At 30.7% G+C, this 18,391-nt stretch overlaps 1 protein-coding gene across 3 annotated transcripts in view; it reads left to right on the top strand.

The window, feature by feature from the left end:
• LOC134716122 (uncharacterized) overlaps positions 1-18,391 on the top strand; it is a 56,657-nt gene that overhangs the window by 18,169 nt on the left and 20,097 nt on the right. For all 3 annotated transcript variants that reach the window (XM_063578914.1, XM_063578920.1, XM_063578904.1), the window contains 5 exons: positions 874-1,191; positions 7,596-7,740; positions 8,582-8,757; positions 11,136-11,281; positions 11,969-12,001. In XM_063578914.1, the coding sequence (XP_063434984.1) occupies positions 874-1,191; positions 7,596-7,740; positions 8,582-8,757; positions 11,136-11,281; positions 11,969-12,001 (818 nt within the window). The remainder of the gene's footprint in view (positions 1-873; positions 1,192-7,595; positions 7,741-8,581; positions 8,758-11,135; positions 11,282-11,968; positions 12,002-18,391) is intronic.

Below are 18,391 nucleotides of genomic sequence, written 5' to 3'. Positions count from 1 at the left end.
GTAAAGAAAGATCTATCAAAAGGCCTCAATTTACTTGTTTAATTAAAACCAAATGAACAATTTACGGTAATAATGAAAGGATAGGTTAATCTATGTTAAAAAGACAGCTACCAAATAATAAGAAATTCAGAAAGATTTTAAAAAGTAGATTAGTATAGAAAAAATATTTTCAAGACATTATTTTGGTGTCCATTACAAAGTGCTTAAAAGTTTTTCCTCTTTTCTTTCCAGACCTTACTGTAATGGATGATATTAAATTCCTATTTATCGGTGAATCAGCAAATATGACTTGCACCATGATCAACAAACAGACCATTCAAAATTACTCTGTCGAAAATTTAAATATCAGAGTAAATAAATGTCAAGAAATAAAGCCGCTGCATAGACAAATTGGCCAAATAAATGGGTCAAAGGAAATTTATGTTAGGGATGTTATTGAAGATTTGCCTTGTAGACTACAGCCATATTTAGATTACGTTTGCTTTTATGACGGGAAGAAAAATGACAGTTGCATTGTGGGAAGAACATTTATTTATTTTGATTGTAAGATATTTTTTTTTGCTAATGCAAATTTTATGTAGAACTGTACATTCACAAACTGTACATTTTGTGCATGTGCAATATTATGGTATATGTCTTTTGTCATTTTCTATGTCATCTATAGAAAAAAAATAATAATCAGCAACTAAAAGTAATAATTTGAGATATTATTACTCCGATGATTAGTGGCTAGTGATCACTCTTACGTGCTGAAATGACGATACATACATTGTATGCTGCTTATTATATAGGTTGTTATAAGATTAGCAGCATGCTAGATAGTTTTAGAGTTCTTATAAATCAAAACTGTGAATTTTGTTTCTTTCTTTCCAGAACTTACTCTTACAGAGAACATTCATTTCCTTTTTATTGGTGAATCAGCAAATATGACTTGCTCCATCCAAAAACAGTCCATTCAAAATTTCTCAGCTGCTAATTTCTATGTATCAGTGAAACGATGTGGTACTAATCACCCACTTCCCCAAACTTTGATTGAGACATCAGACCTTATGGAAATGTATGTTACGGACCCAATCAGGGACCTACATTGTGAAGATCAGAATCAGATAAAGTTGGAATATAAATGTGTTTATGAAACAAAGAATGGTACCAGTTGTCCCGTAGGAGAAACAGACCTTATTTATTTTGATTGTAAGAATTTTTTCTCACATATTAACCCAATTTATACCTCTGTTTTATTTGACCGCAGTGGTCTGTGATAACATAATCTATGATAACATAATTTATCATTGTTTAAGTCTGTCATCATATACATAAAGAAAACATTTGACCTTTAAAATCATCTATAAAACATACATTTGGCCCCTAAAATCATCTATAAATCAAATATTTGACCCCTAAAAACATCTGTAAACCAAACATTTGACCCCTAAAATCATCTGTAAACCAAACATTTGACCACTAAAATCATCTGTAAAACAAACATTTGACCTTTAAAATCATCTCTAAAACAAACATTTGACCTTTAAAATCATCTCTAAAACAAACATTTGAATAAACCAATTATTTGATCCCTAAAATCATCTGTAAACCAAACATTTGACCTTTAAAGTCACCTCTAAAACAAACATTTGACCTTTAAAATCATCTCTAAAACAAACATTTTACCACAAAAATCACCTACAAAACAAACATTTGGCCCCTTAAATCATCTATAAAGCAAACATTTTACCACAAAAGTCATCTTTAAACCAAACATTTGACCCCTAAAATCACCTGTAAAACAAATTTCTGAACCCTAAAATCATCTGTAGGTTAACCTGACCCTAATAATCATCTTCTGTCTTTTCCTTTCGAAAGTTCAATAGAGTTTATTTCTAGCCCTGCTAGAAATACTGAATCTGTATGAAAATGTGCATTTTTGTTGCAGTTGTGTTTTTTGTTAACATGTCTGCCATAAATGCATGGGCACCATATACCTGCAATCATAAGAATTGCAATTCATTTTGCTTCACGGCATTATAACTGTTAGTGTTTCATTTCAACTATTTAAGTTTAATGGAAATTCTGCAATTTGTGTCATCAAATCAAATATTACCATTGAAGAGGAATGTACCAGTACTTATATCGGCATGCTGACTTTAATGACCTTTGAAGAGTTTTTAAGTCAACTTCTTGACCAGTTGTACTGTTTTCTTTGATGAAACAAATTGGTTCAGAATTTTATTGTATTGAAATGATTTGAATAAAACACTTCACAGTCAAGTGAGTTACAGTAAAAAAGGGTTTTTGTTTGCAATACGATTAAACAAAAATTTGATGGTATTTAAGTTTCTATTTGTTTGCTTTCCCAAAATTAAATATGAGTTATCCTTTTTTTTCCAGAGTTTACTCTTATTGGTGAATCAGAGGATAGTAATTTTTCTTATATTAATGAATCTGTGAATTTTACCTGCTCCATCAATACACAGACAATTCATAATTTCTCAGCTGATAAGTTAAATATCAAAGTGAAAAAATGTGGTGTAACACATAAGTTACTTCCAGGAAGTAATATTACAAATTTTGACATCATAGAAATTTTTATAAGAGATCAGATCGAAGAGCCACTTTGTGAGGATCAAAATTGGTTAAATTATAAATGCTATTATGATGTGAACAACGAAACCAGTTGTGAGGTGGGAGAGATAAAAGTCATTTATTTCGATTGTAAGGAATTTTAAATACTTCAAAAAATTAATCCTTTTTGCTGTGATTCTTTAATCATTCATGTCCAAAAGAACAGGGTTCTCAAAAGGATTTGAATTTAGGTTTCCATTTTGTGATATATTCCCTTTTCTGTCAAGTAGATAATATTACTACACTGTGCTTGCAGGTTTTTGAGAGCCCTGAAGACATGTTTAAACATAATTTTATGAGTGGCTTTATAACAACAACAATTTTTTGTCTGCTGTCTGTTAACCTTAAAAAGAGATAAATTTGCATGTTTGTTTTATTGTTAACCTTGCTTTGGCTCCTGACAAACAGCCTGGTTTATTAGGAGATTGATGCGTGGATTGATGTGGAAAGATTAATAATAAATGGTGGTTTGTTTTTTCAATGGATCTCATCAATTGTAATTCTATATTCTTATGGTTAAATTGAGACCACTATTTTATCAGTCACAACTATTGTCTTATTTGAAGTTATTCTTGTCCTGGAATGTTACGATTTAAGAGATAAGATTAATCTTCAAACGTTGAATAATTTATCAGTTTTACTACATTTGAAACTGTGATAAAAAATGTGTTGTGAAACAAGCAAGTCAAGAACTAAAATCAATATGTCCATTCCCAAAATAAGTATTCAATTATAACAAAGTACATGTACAAGTTTCGAAAAATGTTATTTAACTACGAAATCTGATTGATTTTTGTTTGTAGGTATAAAAACATATAAATGTTTGTGAAGTCAACTCAAATGACCTTTTCTGGATTATTGCCATATAATGTGAACTTCTTTGTATACTGTGATTTTAGAAATTCCATCATTACATGTTAATAGGATAATAAATGCCCAACTATTCAAAAATATATCAATTTATTCAACCTTTTATGATAAATCTTTGAAAATTTAATAAGGTGTGTTATTATAAGTTATTTGAGGGTCTAAATCAAAACACAATGATGATCACCAAATACAAAACATTTTCCATCTTCCTGAACAGGCATGAAATATTTGCCACTGGACTTTAAGCAAGATACAATTTATCAGTACTTATTGTATGTATATTAATTCTAATATTCTCTAAGAGGCGAAATGTCAAGAATGTGCAAGCAAATGAAGTTAATTTTTTATTTTATGGATTCAGAACTATATATACATGATATAGATGTGTATGTATTAAGTCCCGGACTAATATAAGAATTAGTCCATTGTTAATTTTTTTTTTTATCAAAATTTTGATTTTAATCTTCAAAAAGAAAAAATACGTCCAACAAACAGATATGCACTCCATTAATAACTGCTAACATTAAAATACAAATGTATAATGAAACGAAATAATGTATTAACCTGCAACACAATGCATTTTATAAACACAAACTACAAATTTGACTTGTTTATAATCCATGTCTTCTCAGTAACATAGACACATGCTTGAATTGAATTATATGGGAGTGAATAATAAATTAAAACCCCTCCAATAGAGATACAATTCAGGACAATAAAACACAAAACATAATACAATCAGATTATCCCAAAACAGTCCATTGTAACTCTATCGTAAACGCCCACACTCTATAAAAATCCATTACAGTTTGAAAAATAGGTGCGTTGTAGGTCTTTTAAATGATTTACTGATGATAACATTATGTAGACTACAAAAACTTGTATCCAGCTGATAGATAGATAAACTGTTACATAGAACATAAGATTAAACCAATTTATAGCTCTAAATTCCTTATAAGTGTAGTTTTTTGCTCCTTGTTGAAGTTTATCAAGATGTTCAAAACTTTATTATCATTATAGATGTTCCACTGTACCAGACTGGATAAGAATGATATTTGATCAAGACACATTGTATAAATTCATTCCATTTTTATCAAATAAAAAGAATGGTGTTCAGATGTTATCTCTAGTTCTAATTAGATTTGATTATTCTCTGAAAACACAATGGTAAAGTTCTTGGAATTTAGCAGGAATTATTTCTGTTATTTTTTCTAAATTACTTTATTAAATATTTCTGGAGCTGATCTATTTTCAATAAATCAACTTCTGTCTAGGGGTTAAATGAACATAAGGCCGTACGGTGACCTATAGTTGTTAATGTTTGTGTCATTTTGGTCTTTTGTGGATAGTTGTCTCATTGGCAATCATACACATCTTATTTTTAGCTCACCTGGCCCGAAGGGCCAAGTGAGCTTTTCCCATCACTTTGCGTCCGTCGTCGTCCGGCGTCCGTCGTCGTTGTTAACTTTTACAAAAATCTTCTCCTCTAAAACTACTGGGCCAAAATGAACCAAACTTGGCCACAATCATCATTGGGGTATCTAGTTTAAAAAATGTGTGGCCTGACCCGGTCAACCAACCAAGATGGCCACCACGGCTAAAAATAGAACATAGGGGTAAAATGCAGTTTTTGGCTTATAACTCAAAAACCAAAGCATTTAGAGGAAATCTGACATGGGGTAAAAATGTTTATCAGGTCAAGATCTATCTGCCCTGAAATTTTCAGATGAATCGGTCAACCGGTTGTTGGGTTGCTGCCCCTGAATAGGTAATTTTGTGGCAATTTTGCAGTTTTTGGTTATTATCTTGAATATTATTATAGATAGAGATAAACTGTAAACAGCAATAATGTTTAGCAAAGTAGGATTTACAAATAAGTCAACATGACCGAAATGGTCAGTTGACCCGTTTAGGAGTTATTGCCCTTTATAGTCAATTTTTAACCATTTTTCGTAAATCTTAGTTATCTTTTACAAAAATCTTCTCCTCTGAAACTACTGGGCCAAATTAATCCAGACTTGGCAATAATCATCTTTGGGGTATCTAGTTTTAAAAATGTGTTCGGTAACCCGACTATCAAATCAAGATGGCAGCCACAGCTAAAAATAGAACATAGGGGTAAAATGCAGTTTTTGGCTTATAACTCAAAAACCAAAGCATTTAGAGCAAATCCAACACGGGGTAAAATTATTAACAGATCAAGATCTATCTGCCCTCAAATTTTCAGATGAATCTGACAATCCATTGTTGGGTTGCTGCCCCTGAATCGGTAATTTTAAGGAAATTTTGCTGTTTTTGGTTATTATCTTAAATTTTATTATAGATAGAGATAAACTGTAAACAGCAATTATGTTCAGCAAAGTAAGATTTACAAATAAGTCACATGACCGAAATGGTCAATTGACCCCCTAAGGAGTTATTGTCCTTTATAGTCATTTTTTAACAATTTTCATAAAATTTGTAAATTTTTTATCAACATTTTCCACTGAAACTACTGGGCCAAGTTCATTATAGATAGAGATAAATGTAAGCAGCAAGACTAGTAAAGTAAGATTTACAAACACATCACCATCACCAAAACACAATTTTGTCATGAATCCATCTCCATTTTTGTTTATAATTCACATAGACCAAGGTGAGCGACACAGGCTCTTTGGAGCCTCTAGTTTATATATGAAGTAACAATTTTTTTATCATTGGATATATAGTTTTATACATGTACTTTTTTCCAAATTGTGACGAATTAGTAAGGCCATATCATAAAATTTACATTAATATTCTGTTTGATGAAATTCCTCTCTGAAAAGAAATGTTAAAATGAAATGACTGTATTGGTGGTGTAAGTCATATCATGCTGTACTTCTCACTCTGTTGTATACCATATCTTCATATTTTTCAGTAACTTACTTAAGAAACACTGTTGAATTGATTTATACTATATGTAATTTTAACATTATTTAAAACAATGCATTCAAAAAACTGTTGACATTGATTTTTGTATCATGCTTGATTTAGATCATTTATTTTTCTTTTATTATGACCTTCATTATGTAACTTTTAGTAAACTTAAAGTTATTCTCTCAAGTTTAAGATTTAAAAAAAACAGTGACGTCATTTACTGAATTTTGGGGAATATTAAGTCAAAGTTATCCTTTCTAGATATCTGTTTTGTTTTTCACACATATAAGCCTTTAAATACAGCAATGTTTGAAAAAACAAGTTTGGCATAACTATTTTAATTGCACATGAATATATAAAATACATTTCTTTTAAAAGTCCCTTACTACCTTAGGGAATTGGATATATATAAAAATGTTTGTTTTGCCAAAGCATGCTTAAAGTAACGCTATAAATCACTGCTATAGTAACTGCCTGATGCACTGAACTCCCGAGAGAATAACTTTTTGTATAATATTTCATTTCCACTGAATAAGGATTAATAATTTTTTATGAATTTCTCAAATATTTTAGGGAGCTACCATTTGATTATTATGGGGGGGCTAGGATGAAATTTGAAAAAAATAGGCAGGACAGGAGTTTTGAGTAAAAAAAAAGGTAGGATGAGACACTTGCAAAAAAAAAAGTCAGGATGACAATTATTGTAAAAAAAGTCAGGATAAACTAAAAAAAAAAAAAGCAGGACCGGATAGAGTGAAAAATAAAAAGGCAGGACAGAGATTACAACTAAAAAAAAATGCAGGACAAAATTTTTCATCCTAGCCCCCCATTAAAAACAAATGGTAGCTCCCTTATAGCAACCATATACTTTTCTGAAGATATAACCAGAACTGATATAACATTCACAGAACCAGTTTAACTGCACCAAATACTCATTTGACAATTAAAGTCCCCAAAGTGATGCTCAAGGCGAAAATCTTTGTAAAATCAAAAACACATATTTCAACATTGGAGAGCTTATAAAACAGAAAATAAACTTAAGAAAAGCAAATATAGGGACAGTTGTAAATGATTAAATTAAATCAACTTGCAATAGGAAGCAAAAAACATATAACTTTAATATGTTGCAATTGTGAAGTTTTCAGCATATATGTAATAAGTGTATTTACGCATAGGGTAAATTTACATTTTATCATGTCATTTTGTAGTTCCACCTACTCCGGTGAAAAGTTTACGCTGCCTAGCGTATAACTGGTTGAACTTGACATGCTGGTTCGACCTTGGAGTTGTGTACCGAGGATGGAACCTCCCAGGTTATACAAAGGTTAATGTAGCAGTCAAATTTGGCATCTTGTAAGTAAATATAATTATCAAAGGAGGGGCTTAAGATACCAGAGGGACAGGCAAACTCCTAGATTGAAAAATAAACTGACAATACCGGGGCTAAAAAAAAAGATAAACAATAATAGTGAACAAGACACAACATAGAAAAATAAAGAATTAGCAACACGAACCCCACTAAAAACTGGGGTTGATCGCAGATGAAAAAATGGGTGAAAACATCTTTTGGACCCTCTCTTGGACCCTCTCTTGACAGAATTTTCACAGATATACCTAATCATAAAGAGACAAAATTTATGAAATACAATGTCCAGAAAAGTAAGAAGAAATCCTATGGAAAGTACTGAAAATTCATAAACTGTTACAATGTTTGTATCCATGTGAAAAATTTGTATTTATAACTTCAGCAGTAATTTCCTTTCGCAAAACACTGGCCTCAACATGTACAACACCACATAATATATTCCACAGTAAATTGGTGATCAATGATAGAAGACAATACAGTCTTACTTACAAAATATATACAAACACATAAATATCCACTATGATCATGTGAAAGATCAGGATTTTCATATGAGTTTATAGATTCCACCTCTGGAACAAGTGAGTTCCTCAGTTTTGACAGTCTAATGATACAGTAGACCACTCTGTTGCCAAGGCTCAACTGCTGCTGGTCAGATGAATTAATAGATACGGATTTTCAAGGACCACTGAACTAGTTATCAGTTTTCTTCTCATTATCTGAGTCATAAGAGTTTTGTTTTAACTATATACATGTATCACAGCAAATTTTTTGTATTTAAACTTTTGAATCATAAAAGTTTAGTTCATGTTTTCATGATTTTTGTTTCAGAGGAATGCTATCTGAAATAGAAAAGCAGTTCATAGAAAGAGATGGCACTTGTTTAAAAGTCAGCATTCCAGACAAAGATTTTTATCTCCTCAAAGTGGAAATGGATATTAATATTACAAATGTGGCACGTCATGTTTCTAACATCAGCCGATTTGAGTTTAACACCAGAACTGTTGGTAGGTAAAAACTTAAAGGCACTATATTTAATTTACAGTAACATTCACACAAAAAAAAATCACTAATGACTTAGTATATATGCAGACTTGAAAAAAACTTTATTATCTATCCCTATTTTTTAACATGTATTTGATAATTAATCATTATATTTATTGTTGGACATAATCAGAGATGTAATTAAAATGTATTTGTTAGGACTGTGTCCTTGTATTTGTGATATATTTGATTGATAATTTTGTCTGGAAACTATTTTCTCAGTTTTTTATAATTGATTTGTTAAATCTATTATGTACATTGTAGTTATATTTTGTAAGTTTTCAAGCTTATCTAAATGGGCCAGATTTAAAGGGTCAGACATTGAAATTTGCTTGATTTTAGCTAGCATTAACTTCTTAGGGTTCTTGATTTTGGCCCTGGTTTTGGAATGTATCCACATAAAGGTCCAATGTATCCAAAATAAAACTTTATAAAAAAGAAGATGTGGTATGATTGCCAATGAGACAACTATCCACAAAAGACCAAAATGACACAAACATTAACAACTATAGGTCACTGTACAGCCTTCAACAATGAGAAAAGCCCATACCACATAGTAAGCTATGAAAGGCCCCAATAAGACAATGTAAAACAATTCAAAAGAGAAAACTAACGGCCTTATTTATGTAAAAAAATGAACAAAAAACAAATATGTAACACATAAACAAACGACAACCACTGAATTTACAGGCTCCTGACTTGGGACAGGCACATACAAAAATAATGTTGCGGGTTAAACATGTCAGCGGGATCCCAACCCTCCCCCTAACCTGGGACAGTGGTATAACAGTACAACATAAGAACGAACTATAAAAATCAGTTGAAAAAGGTTTAACTCATCAGATAGACAAAAAATATAAGTGGACGTGGCCGGGTAATTATACATCCCGACACAAAAAAACACAATGAACAGATCTGAGAGTACTCGCAGTTATCTGACAGCTAGTTCAAAGCCACTAACAACTAATAAAAAAATCATGCCCCTAAGACTAAACAATCAATCCGTACACATCCAACATACAATGGATTTAGTGTAAAGACGTCATAAACAGCCAGAGAAAAACATGACCTTGTGCAATGCCAAGTTACAGGTATCGACAGATTGTAGATCCATGAAAATGTATATGTATATAACATTCTAGTAATATTTTAAGTTAGCTTTTAATCTACTGATAACAGAATCAATATTTATACCAATAAAAACAATATTCAATGATCTTATTACAGTGTTGAATAGGTAACCTTTTAGACTTTTAGATTAAGTTTATTTAAAGGAGCAACAAGTTTACATGGATCATATCTAAATTTCCGGGCACGGTTTGTTTGATTTCAACTTAAATTGAATACTACAGGGTTCTTTGATATACTATATCTAAAGGAGTAGGTCCAGTAAGGGCCGATATTGACCTCAAATTTTAGGTTGATCTAACAAAAGATTTTGGACACTTTTTAAACACTAACATGTCTATTTCGATTGATTTGATTAGTTTTTTGTGAAAGATTTTAACTGATTTAGTCTTTAAAAATGCTTAGATTCAAGCTTAAATATGAAATATCTATCAAATATGCCTTAACCTTTATGTATGGTATGTATTATCATCAAATAAAACTTACATTTCAATATTATGAATGAACACATATGCGGCCACCTTCATTTAAGACGGAAACCTTCTAAAATTTAACTAAAATGCTAAAATTGTGAAAATTTAAGTAATTCAGCATGACTAATAATGATGCTAGTACCCGATATATGTACATTGTATTGTCAAAAACAGCCTATATTTACGTAGCAGAAGCATTCTACTTTCCAATAAATAGCTAATTTAGTGAAAAGATTACAATTTCACAATTTTGTAAAACTCCTATTTTTGGAGGTCAAAAAGGTGTCTTACTAAACATACTGCTTTGTATTTAAATTTTGGATTTTGGGCCCAATTATTAAATTGGTCCACATTAAGATCTGAAGTGTTCCATTTTTTTCATTGTAATTGTTTTACATTTGGCATTTCGAGGCCTATGCGGTATGTGCTTTGCTCATTGTTGAAGGCCGTATGGCAGTATGATGACCTATAGTGGTTAATTTCTGTGACATTTTGGTTTCTTGTAGAGGGTTGTCTCAGGTGCAATCATACCACATCTTTATTTATATTTACAAAATTAGAGATAAAATAAAAAGGGAAAGAAAATTACTCAAAAGAAAAAAGTTACAGGATACAGGGATACATTCAAATTTGTATTCTTTTTAAACAATGATCCAGAAAGAATGAATAAAGCTGCTAATAAATGAAAAATATATCTGTAATTGTTCATTTGACTACTATAACGATTATTTTTTTTACAGTAAAACCAGCTCCAATTGAAAACTTGAAATATATTGAGAAAAATTCAACTGCAATCAAACTTGAATGGGAACATTCTAACTCACAGATGTCGAAGAAATTCCAAATTCAATACAGCTCTGAATATGATACAAAGGGGAGCTGGATGGTAAGGAATAAAGTCTTGATATAGTTCTGTATTGATATGTCTCAGTTTACGTATTTTTACGTATTTTGTCGTACAGTCATTTCATGTTCCAATATGTATTCACGTTATTCAAAATTGTTTCATATAAATTGAATAATATTAATAACATATATAAAAAATGGCTAAGAAAACATAGGATATTTCAAATTTTAATCATTACAAAAAAATCATTTAGTTGTTACAATTACTTATGACAACTTAATTATAATCTTTTTTAAAGAAAATATTATTGCCATGTTATGTACTTGATCGTGTTGATGGCTGTTACGAAAGAAATATGTCTCGTAAATTTTCAATTTTTTTTTCAGCATAATTATGTGATATTAAAAATAAAGATAGGGATGTAACTGGATAATCCATTTGAGTTTTTGTTTTTATTTTTTGTTTTTTTGTTTTCCTTCTTTATTTATTTATTTATTTTCTATTTTATTTTACTTTTTTTTTATTCTTTTTTATTTCTTTATCTTTTCAATAGAAAATGTAAAATATTTCCAATTAAGATTTATATATAAAAATGATATTGTATGTATCTTATATGTATTATATTATATGTATATCATGTATATGTTGTAATTGTTGGAAATAAAAAAATCAAAAGTTAAAAAAAAAAAAAAAAAAATCATTTAGTTTGTGTTTGTATATTTTTAGCAGAAGGAATATGTTCAAATATATCCGAGATCGGTAGGCAGCATGATATATTATTTACAAGGGTTGCACTGTAATTCCTATGTTTTGTTGCTGGTTGTTTTCTTGAGTTGCTTTATTTTTGTTACCATACACCCTATATTATGTTGTTTTGGATCAGGGATTTTTCAGTACCAAATTGTGATTCCTTTGTTATATAACTTGTTTATATTTATGTATGCATTGTATATTTGTCTGTGGTATTTATTTATTTCTTGAATGAAAATTAAGCTTTTTGAGATTGTCTGCACCAAATAAGGCTGTAATTTTTGCTTGCAGGTATCATCTGCAATTTTTTACAGTTTTATATTTATTTATGTTTCGTTTACTCATTTTTCCTATATTTACCTCACAATGATACGGTAAATACAGAAAGTTTTGCAAAGTTTTTATACGACTGATCTTTTTGGTCTTTAAAACCTACGATAGTAGAGGGGCATTATGTTTTCTGGTCTGTGCCTCCGTTTGTCCGTTCATTCGTTGGTCTGTGCATCCGTTCATCCTGCTTCAGGTTTAAGTTTTTGGTCAAGGTAGTTTTTGATGAAGTTAAAGTCCAATCAACTTGAAACTTAGTACACATGTTCCCCATGATATAATCTTTCTAATTTTAATGCCAAATGAAAGTTTTGACCCCAATTTCACAGTCTTCTGAACAAAGAATAAGATAGTGCGAAGTTCAGGTTAAAGTTTTGGTTAAAGTTTTTGGTCAAGGTAGTTTTTGATAAAGATGAAGTCCAATCAACTTTAAACTTAGTGCACAATGTTCCCTATGATATGATTTTTCTAATTTTAATGCCAAATTAAAGTATTGACGCCAATTTCACAGTCCACTGAACAAAGAAAAAGATAGTGCAAAGCTCAGGTTAAAGTTTTGGTTAAAGTTTTTGGTCAAGGTAGTTTTTCATGAAGTTGAAGTCCAATCAACTTGAAACATATGATATTCTCTATGATCATGATGATATGATCTCTCTAATTTTAATGCCAAATTAAAGTATTGACCCCAATTTTACGATCTACTGAACATGTAAAATGATACTGTGAGTGGGGCATCTGTGTACTATGGCCACATTCTTGTTATGTTGATGAATTTTGAAACAAGGTCTAGTCTTTCAAACTTTTTATGTTGTTTGTTTTTTTATATTTCATTATAAAATTTTACAATAGAAATATAGTAAACTAGCTTTATCTAGATGATGTCATTTTATTTCTGCATAAAATTGTGTAAAACATGTATTTCAAATCTTAGCTTTGCTATATATACATGAAATATGTAACACTACCAAACGTGTCCAAATCCCCCAAACATGTCTATTGTCCCCAAAACGTGTCCATAATATTCAATATTGCCAAAACGTGTCTGATTTAACAGCCCAAACAATAATTGTTATTTGCCCAAATGTGTTTACATTTAAATGCAAGAATGTCTCGTGTCTTTTATGGCTAATACATGTATGTCCTAAATGAAATCAATAACGTTCACGGCAGTTCTTTGATAGGGGACACAGTTGATGAAGTGGTAATTTATTAGTATTAATCTGTTCAATGCCAGTTGTGAATGATTATCTTAACTAGAAAATTAATCTTTCACAAATGAATAAACTTTTGACTGAAATTGCTTATTGTCCAGTTGCAAGTATTTCATGCTCATGTAGAGTGAACATACACAATTTTAGTACAGTTGAAAGTTGTGTAAACTATTTTATACTAATTAACTCCGATAATGCCTTTTATATTAATCAGAATATTGCACGGCGGGTTTCAGTCGAATTTTTTAACAGCATTGGTATTTTTAATAAAAATTTTAAGTAATAAGCATCACAAAAGACACATGAAGACAAAGAGACATAATGTCCAGCGCCAAATATTTCATTCATTATTTAAACAACATCATGTTAACAATATATACTATAGATAGGTTCTATTATCATAACGGGAATTTAAGATTGGGCCTTAATTTTTTCAGTTATTTGTAATTAACACTAGTTTGGATTTTAATCCCAAAAAAAATGTGAGTAAAGACCAATTTTTTTATGACTTCAGTAAGAAAGTACTTCAATCCCTTGAAGTTTTGTAAAAAATGTTACCTTTCTTAATACAACTGATGGCACATTATAAAGAGTGAAATGCTACAAAAATTTTAATGCACTGAGAAAAAGACCTAAGGTAATTTATCTTTTATTTTTTAATGAAATAGTGGAAGATCGTAAAATGAGTATACAATAATAAAAAAAACAATAATCAAATAACATACTTATTTATGATATGGATGCAAATGATGTAAAAGAAAATAATTTTGGTTGATATGGACACGTTTTGGGGGTTGGGCACGTTTGGGTGTTTATTAAAAAAAGGGATAAGTTTGGGTGTTTTTACAAATGACATGCTTTGCAGTTCATTGACGTCGATGTGGACACAATTGGGGGAAAGGACACATTTGGGGGAAAGGACACGTTTCTGAGTGTAACATATATATAAAATATATATATACATTATCATCCATGATTATCACAAAGATGTGAAACTGGTTGGAGAAAAAGTATAGAAAATTAAAGAGCATTTTGAAATTTAATTTATATATATATATTATATATATATTGTGTCATGATTGGCAATAAGCTGGTTATTGATTTTAGTAATTATTATATTGGCAGACAGAGAAACTACTAGACAGAATATCTGCAATTGATAGATATAACTATACATTATATAAAGTAAGAACGAAGCTGTTTAATTTTGCCTTAAACTGTTCAAATATCCCAAACACCATTGTTCATAAACAAATATAGTGTTATATCAATGGCAACATGCATTTGTTCCTTCTAACAGATGCTCTTTTGATATCTGTTCTTGTTGAAATAATTATCCATGCCCTAGTCTTTGATTTGTCAGGAACAATTATAGTACAGTGAAACCTGTTTAAATAAAATCCTGCTTAAATAGAAAACCTGTATAAACAAACATTTTCTAAAGCACTTTCATTTCATATTGTATGCATTGTGAACCTCAGCTATAAAACCAAACATTTGCCAAAAGCGAACAAAATCTTTAGTCAGGAAGGGGTTCTGTTTAAACAGGTTTCAATGTAATATGTCTTCCAACAAAAGTGATACTACAGAATATTTCTTACATTTGAAACTTATATTATAAAGGAACATTTAATCATACGTTTTTTGATTGAGTTAAGTCTGCCAATTGATATTTTATCGTATGTTTTTCTATGTTGTGATGTTATGCTATTGTTTCAGAAAAAGGGAGAAGGTTTGGGCCCATTAAAACGTTTAATCCCGCTGCAAATGTTTGCACCTGTCCTAAGTCAGGAATCTGATGTACAGTAGTTGTCGTTTGTTTATGTAATATATACGTGTTTCTCATTCTCGTTTTGTTTATATAGATTAGACCGTTGGTTTTCCCGTTTGAATGGTTTTACACTAGTAATTTTGGGGCCCTTTATAGCTTGTTGTTCGGTGTGAGCCAAGGCTCCGTGTTGAAGGCCGTACTTTAACCTATAATGGTTTAATTTTTAAATTGTTATTTGGATGGAGAGTTGTCTCATTGGCACTCACACCACATCTTCCTATATCTATTTATTTCATAACAGTTACAAATAGTAATCACTTCTATAGATATGGAAAAAACATTATTCCATGATAAACCTGCTCTAATTGATTTCATATCCTGAAAAACATATCCTGAACAATTCTAAACCATGTAAAATCCTGATTCACTGATCCTAATCCATACCTAGTCATGAATCATTTACCATTAAGAACATGCTAAATCCAGAATCACTGATCCATAACCATACCTAGTCATGAATCATTGACCATGAAGAAAATGCTAAATCCTGAATCACTGATCCTTAGCCATACCTAGTCATGAATCATTTACCATTAAGAACATACTAAATCCTGAATCACTGATCCATAACCATACCTAGTCATGAATCATTTACCATAAAGAAAATGCTAAATCAAGAATCACTTATCCTTAGCCATACCTAGTCATGAATCATTTACCATTAAGAACATACTAAATCCTGAATCACTGATCCATAACCATACCTAGTCATGAATCATTTACCATTAAGAACATACTAAATCCTGAATCACTTATCCTTAGCCATACCTAGTAATGAATCATTTACAATTAAGAACATACTAAATCCTGAATCACTGATCCTTAGCCATACCTAGTCATTAATCACCTACCATTTAAAGTCCAAATCCAGATTCAATGAACCCTGAATCACATACCATTTAATACCAAATGCAGATTCAATTATCCCTGAATCACCTATCATCTAAATACCAAATCCAGATTCAATGCTCCTTAACCTGGCTTAGTCCTGAATTACTGATCATTAACCATACCTAGTCCTGAATCACCTAACATTTAAATACTAAATACAGATTCACTGATCCTTAATCATGCTTTGTTCTGAATTACTGATCATTAACCATACCTAGTCCTGAATCAACTTCCATCTAAATACCAAATCCAGATTCACTGATCCTTAATCATGCTTATTCCTGAATCACTGACCATTAACCATACCTAGTCCTGAATCACCTACCATTTAAATACCAAATCCAGATTCACTGATCCTTAATGGTGCTAAGTCCTAAATCACTGACCATTAACCATACCTAGTCCTGAATCACCTACCATCTAAATACCAAATCCAGATTCACTGATCCTTAATGGTGCTAAGTCCTAAATCACTGACCATTAACCATACCTAGTCCTGAATCACCTACCATCTAAATACCAAATCCATATATACTGATCCTTAATCGTGCTTAGTCCTGAATCATTGACCATTAACCATACCTAGTCCTGAATCAACTACCATCTCAACACCAAATCCAGATTCAATGATCCTTAATCATGCTTAGTCCTGAACCACTGATCATTAACCATACATAGTCCTGAATCAACTTCCATCTAAATACCAAATCCAGTTTCAATGATCCTTAATCATGCTTAGTCCTGAATCACTGATCATTAACCATACATAGTCCTTAAGCACCTACCATCTAAACACCAAATCCAGATTCAATGATCCTTAATCATGCTTAGTCCTGCATCACTGATCCTTAGCCAAACCTATATTCCTGAATCACCTACCATCGATATTTAAACACCAAATCAAGATTCACTGATCCATAACCATGATTAGTCCTGAATCACTTATCATTAACCATACCTTCAGTCCTGAATCACCTACCATCTCAACACCAAATCCAGATTCATTGATCCTTAATCATGATTAGTCATGAATCACTGATCCTTAGCCAAACCTATAGTCCTGAATCACCTACCATCTAAACACCAAATCCAGATTCACTGATCCTTTATCAAACTGGTTATATCCCAACCCTTAAATCATATATTTATATATTGTTGGTTGCCCTAACATGTCTTCTAAAATAATTTGAATCCATAACATAAGTTTTAAATTGTTTAAGTATAAATTTTTAGAATAAAATTGATTTGAAGTCAATTTGATGCAATGGAAATTTTATTATGTTTGCACTGATTTATTGTTAGGAATTTGAACAGTTTAGTTAAAAAAAATAACACCATTGACCAAAATGATTGTGTTACTTTGTTTGTAATATCCAGTCTAAAACCATTAATTGCCATTTGATTGATTTATACAAAGATTAAATTTATTAAAAGAATTTTTAATAGAGTGTATGTTGGCTTTTTGAATGCACGGAGGTGTCGGGAATAATTGTGACTTATTGCAATTGTGGTCGTCAACATGATATAAATTGAATTTTTATACAGGCAATTTTATGTTAGTTTATATAAAGATTAGACAGCATTAATCTTTGATGCAAGATTTAAACAAATTTGAGAAATACTTAAAGTTATGTGAAATTTGAATTTACATGAAAAGAAATTTAATTGATTTCAGCAAAATTTGCCTGTGTAACGTGTGTGCTAATATATTGATTTACCACTAAGCTTTAATTTTGTACAAGAAACACTTAAGCCAATTAGAAATAAACTTTACATGTTATAAGTGACCTGTCAAGCAAATTAGTTATTACTTAACTGTCCAGTGTAGGCTCTGATAAAATAAGAAAATTGTGTGTTTTTTCTACAAATATTTGTCAACCCTATTTTAAAGATTTGTTGTATAAACATCAGCAGTCTGTTTGTGTTTTTATTTCAATTATGCAAATTAATAGTATCTCTTTTTTTATTGCTTTTGAAGGGTGCAAATATATGCATATAGATTCTACCAATGTTTTGAGTATGATAACTATCCACTCTAGACAGTTAATTTTCAAATTTATAAAACAAGGCTTGTTCCCTATGATATGATCTTTCTAATTTTAATTCCAAACAAGAGTTTTGACCTAAACTTCATGGTCC

The sequence above is a fragment of the Mytilus trossulus genome, chromosome 1, assembly GCF_036588685.1.
Source record: "Mytilus trossulus isolate FHL-02 chromosome 1, PNRI_Mtr1.1.1.hap1, whole genome shotgun sequence".
NCBI lineage: Eukaryota > Metazoa > Mollusca > Bivalvia > Mytilida > Mytilidae > Mytilus > Mytilus trossulus.
This window is presented reverse-complemented; position numbering and strand designations above follow the sequence as displayed.